Consider the following 4812-nt stretch of genomic DNA (forward strand, 5'->3'; position numbering starts at 1 on the left):
CTGAAACCTCCCTATACAGTGCAGATCCTTATAAAAAAAAACAAAAATGAAGAAACTGCAGAAATGGTATTCAGTTGATAACGAATATTTAGAAATATCTAACGAGTTAGAAGGTACCAAGCTGGATTGAATTCTCCTTCCTGCAGGAACTCAGTCGCAATAGGAAGAGACTTTACCACAAGATTTCCCAATGACTCATTTGTGAATTGCTTGCGCTGGGAATTTCCTCTGACAGAGTTGAAACATGGTACTTGAGGGCAAGTGAGAGGGTATAAAAGCAGCAGGTCTTGCAGAGCTCAGACACAAACCTTCTGAAGCACTCCTTTCAGGACAGCAGCCAAGAGAGAAATTCCTTGCCTCAACATGAACACCAAGGTTGTTGTTGCAGTTCTGGTTCTGTTCGTGCTCTCCAGCTCTCTGACGGAAGGTAAGCAAGACATTCCCGCTGAACTTTATTTAAAGAGTCCCATGGGGCTGCGCTTACGACCGGGGCCGCAGATACCACAATCCTACAGGGATAAAGAGGGGGAAGAATAGCTAATATTGCAGAAACAGTTCCTCAAGCTTGTTTAGAAGAATGTGAGCCAATGAGATTAAATAGGATGCTACGCAAAGTGATTGTATTGTTTCCTGCTTGGCAGGGGGTTGGACTCGATGGCCCTTGTGGTCTATTCCAACTCTATGATTCTATGATTCTAAAACAAATAAAAATTATTATTGAAAAATAAATAAATAGAAGAATGCTTAAGATAAACAGAGCTTCAAATCCGCAGATATGTTTGCCATCCTTGTTTTACATTGCTCCTTTGGGCATATCTTCACTTATGTAGTGTAGCTTATTAAATAAATTCAGGGAGGGTAGGCAGTTATTAGGTTTTTAGGTATCTATTGCCTTCCCCCAAATTGAAATGCTTTTTATTGATGATGTCTAAGTTGGTTCATCAATTAAAATGAAACCTGCAGAAAACTGCAGTCGTGAGCAACGGTCCGCTGTTTAGGGTAGCTGCTAACCCTAATGTTGAGATTCCTGGATTGCAGGGGGTGGGATAGAGGATCTTTGGCGGTCCCTACGATTCTATGACTCTATGACTCTAGCTGATAAAAATACAAGGAGGCACTACCAGCTGAATGGCGTCGAAGAGGCCTAGAGAAAAGCAGCTTTTAAAGTTGTGCTTTGAGGGCGGGGGAAACAGATGTTCAGTGTAAAGATGTTTTGTAAAGAGAGTTGTCCCATTTAACCGGTTTCTATCCTTCTGCTCTTTCGTAGGTGTCTCACTGGCCCGGATCGGGAGCGAGCTGCGCTGCCAATGCATAAGCACCCATTCCACGTTCATCCCGACCAGACACATTCAGGATGTCAAACTGACCCAAAGCGGACCCCACTGCAAGAATGTCGAAATCATGTAAGTCTGCTTTTCGAAATTGAGTCTCTCTCTTGCTAGATTTAGAGCCCCATCTACCAAGACGGGACGCGGGTGGCGCTGTGGGTTAAACCACAGGGCCGAGGACTTGCCGATCAAAAGGTTGGCAGTTCAAATCCCTGTGACAGGGTGAGCTCCCGTTGCCCGGTCCCTGCTCCTGCCAACCTAGCAGTTCGAAAGCACATCAAAGTGCAAGTAGATAAATAGGTACCGCTCCGGCTGGAAGGTAAACAGTGTTTCCGTGTGCTGCTCTGGCTCGCCAGAAGTGGCTTAGTCATGCTGGCCACATGACCCGGAAGCTGTACGCCGGCTCCCTCGGCCAATAAAGCGAGATGAGCGCCGCAACCCCAGAGTCGGCCATGACTGGACCTAATGGTCAGGGGTCCCTTTACATTTATCTACCAAGACATTCTGCAGCGAAAATGCCCATTGCACAACTCCTATGTGTTTAAAACTCCTGGCTGGGTCATTTCCCAGTAGATTGTGCTTGTGGGTGAGTGTCTTCCCCAGTTGTGGAAAAGAAATAGCAAAGATATCACGAACTGTTCCGCTGAAACTGTAAGTGGACATTCTTTAAAAAGTTGATTACTAGGGGATTAGACACGCCCCCCCCATTTAAGACATTTAACCAAGTAGTTAGGTTCTTATCAATGTTCTTGCATCATGAATGTATCGAAGGGTGTTATATAAATCTAAACAAACAGACAAATAAACAGATAAATAACACTCTGCAACGAAGATGCCTGACCTTCCTGTTTTCCTTTGCTTGCAGTGCTACTCTTAAGGACGGGAAAGAAGTATGCTTGGAGCCCACAGCTAGATGGGTGAAAGTGATCATCAAAGCTATCCTTGATAAGTAAGTTGTCATTCTCTTCTGGTTTTAAGAACACTGCAATGCTATGCACATATATATTTGGGAGTAAGCTCCATCGGACACAGTGAGACTCTGGCTCAAACATGCCTAAAACTGTGCTGCAAATCTTATTTTCAATTAGGTTTGTGCAAGAAAACTTCCAGGCGCCATTGTCCCCATGGGTCTGATTTGTCCCTTCTCCTTCCAGATATACCCCAATTCCTTCACCTGCCCCTCTTTGCAGGCTGCATCCACAACCAGACAAAAGTTAATAAACCCTGTGATCATAACTATAATGTTCTAACGACTGGCAAAAGAAAACGAGATACACAAAGCAGATCTTTTGTTGCCTTAGCCCTGGACCAAGCTTGTGGGCCACCCGACGTCACACTCCCAGTCCCATAAGCCCTAGCAAGGACAGGCAACGATGATGGGAGTTGCAGTTCGACAATATCTGCAGGGCCGCTGATTCCCCATCCCTGCCGCAGACCATGGCTAAGTCCCTGAAATATTAGGGTCATCTAGTCCAACCCCCTGCAGAAGATGATTTTCGTTGGTGCAATCTTTGCAAGAACCAGGCTTAACCGGGCATATCTGAACAGAGACTCAGGGCACACTTCCACTTTCCCCGGGCCTTGAAACACGGGTCAGAGCAGTTTTCTGCTTGTCCTGAGCTCTCTAGGCCTGAATCTGAACATTTTCGTCTCTGCTTTCCTCCAGAAAACCCCCTCTTTGGTGCTAAAACAGAACAAACAGCAATCCGTGGAACACTCAATTGCTTTTCGTTCCAATTTCGCACTAAAGATCAGGTTTCCCCAGAGGAAAGCAGGAGGGCAAGCAGAGGTTTGAAACTCTATCAGACAACATTAGTAAGCATGACTCCATGCCTCAGCTTTGCCTATAAACTGAATCAGACCTTTAATGATACTGAACATCTGTTTTTTGCTTTTTACAAATAGCTCATTTCAGTTCTCCCGGGCCATTCCGTCGACTTGTTTCTAACCTCTCCTCGCTTTTCCTTTATTCCAGGGCTCAAGCCAATGCAGAATCCCAGCTATAAGGAAAAAACTTTCAGAATCTCTACTGTTTCGCTTCCTGAAAGAAGCTGAGCCATTTCTACCAAGCCTACTTTATATAAGAGCCTTTTATAAATGGGGATATTTTGGTCTTATTTATGTATTTATTTTACAACTTTGCTGATAGAAAACCCTTTGTAAGGATGTATTTAAAATAAGTGTAAAAGGAAGGTCTTGTGCAGGAAGCAGGAAGATGAGGTAGTTAAGTCAAGGTGATTTGGAAAGTGGAATGTATTGCTAAGTGCAGTAGCAATAGTGGTGAAACTGTGTGTACACCAAGCCATTATTATAGTACAAATTGGCAAATCCTGGTCCCTTGGGGCACAGGCAAAGCTAACACAGTTGCATCAAGAGAGCCAGCTACCTACTGTTGATCACTTTAGTAGTTACTGCACCAGGAGACACGGGTTCAAATCCCCACTCAGCCATGAAACTCAACCTATGGCCTTGGGCTGGTCCGTATCTGTCAGCCAAATCTACCTCATGAGGTTGAGGGGGAAAGAGCCATGTGTGATGCTCCAAGCACCAGAGGAAGGGTGGGATGAAATGTTATTTAGTTAATATCTGAAGTGCCTTTCAGATATTTTGGTTTTCCCCTCAGTTTCTAATCTATTTATTCACATGGTCATATCTGAAGTAATTATTTGTTGTCCTTGAAATCTTCTGTGTCTTATTTTTATTATTATTATTAGAAAATAGTTATATTTAAGTTGGGGGGGATCTTATTTATTCAAATGGTTTGTCAAAGCACAGCCTGAAGTTTTCCTCACTTGAGAATTCCTCACGCAGAGATGCCATTCTGAAGCCTCACATTTGCACATGAGATGTCTTTATTTATGTATTTATTGACCGAGAAATGTTGAGCACTGTCAAAGCATGTTTGCCTGTGTGCAACGGAATAAATTATTTTCATGTTGAAATACGGAGTTCCTTTGTCCTGTCGCTGCAGTAAACGGACGTTGGCTTCACCTTTGCTTCCTTAGAGAGATTTCACACATAAGCAGGACAGAAAGCATTGTTACTGGGCGTGTGGGAAAGATAACAGGATCAGCCCCACTCATGAAGCAGACTGAGAGAGTCCCCTCAGCCAGTGGCAGAATCCAAAGGGTGCCTCCATGGGTGATCCTTATTGTTGGATTAACAGCTGCGGTGAGTTTCGGGTCCCAGCAAGATCTCACGAGAGCCCCGCAAAATCTCATAAGAGTCCCACAAGATTGTTCAAAGGCCTCTTGCAGCTTTCCAGGGACCCGGCGAAGTGAGGCTTCGGCAGGGGCAGCAAGCAGGGGTCAGGGGGCGGCACATGCGCGAAGCAACACCTTCCCATTGCAGGCAGCGAAATGGGCCACCTCTGCCAGATAAACAAGTCTGGGAGGAAGAGGTTGGGGCTTCAGCCTGTCTTGCACAAAAATCAGGCTGGACAAGGTGCTGGGGTGTCCAGCAAAGGACACTGCCCAGGGGAGCC

The 4812-nt window shown here is 45.1% G+C and overlaps 1 protein-coding gene across 1 annotated transcript; it reads left to right on the top strand.

Moving 5' to 3' along the window:
* The first annotated feature begins 211 nt into the window (after nt 1–211).
* Nucleotides 212–4270, top strand: LOC308571348 (interleukin-8-like). The gene is made up of 4 exons (XM_081166999.1): nt 212–427; nt 1268–1403; nt 2194–2277; nt 3304–4270. Exons 1-4 carry the CDS (start codon nt 364–366, stop codon nt 3332–3334), a joined length of 315 nt encoding a protein of 104 aa, XP_081023125.1. The 5' UTR covers nt 212–363; the 3' UTR covers nt 3335–4270.
* Nucleotides 4271–4812: the final 542 nt, after the last annotated feature.

The sequence above is a fragment of the Podarcis bocagei genome, assembly GCF_964188305.1.
Source record: "Podarcis bocagei genome assembly, chromosome: 13".
Lineage (NCBI taxonomy): Eukaryota > Metazoa > Chordata > Lepidosauria > Squamata > Lacertidae > Podarcis > Podarcis bocagei.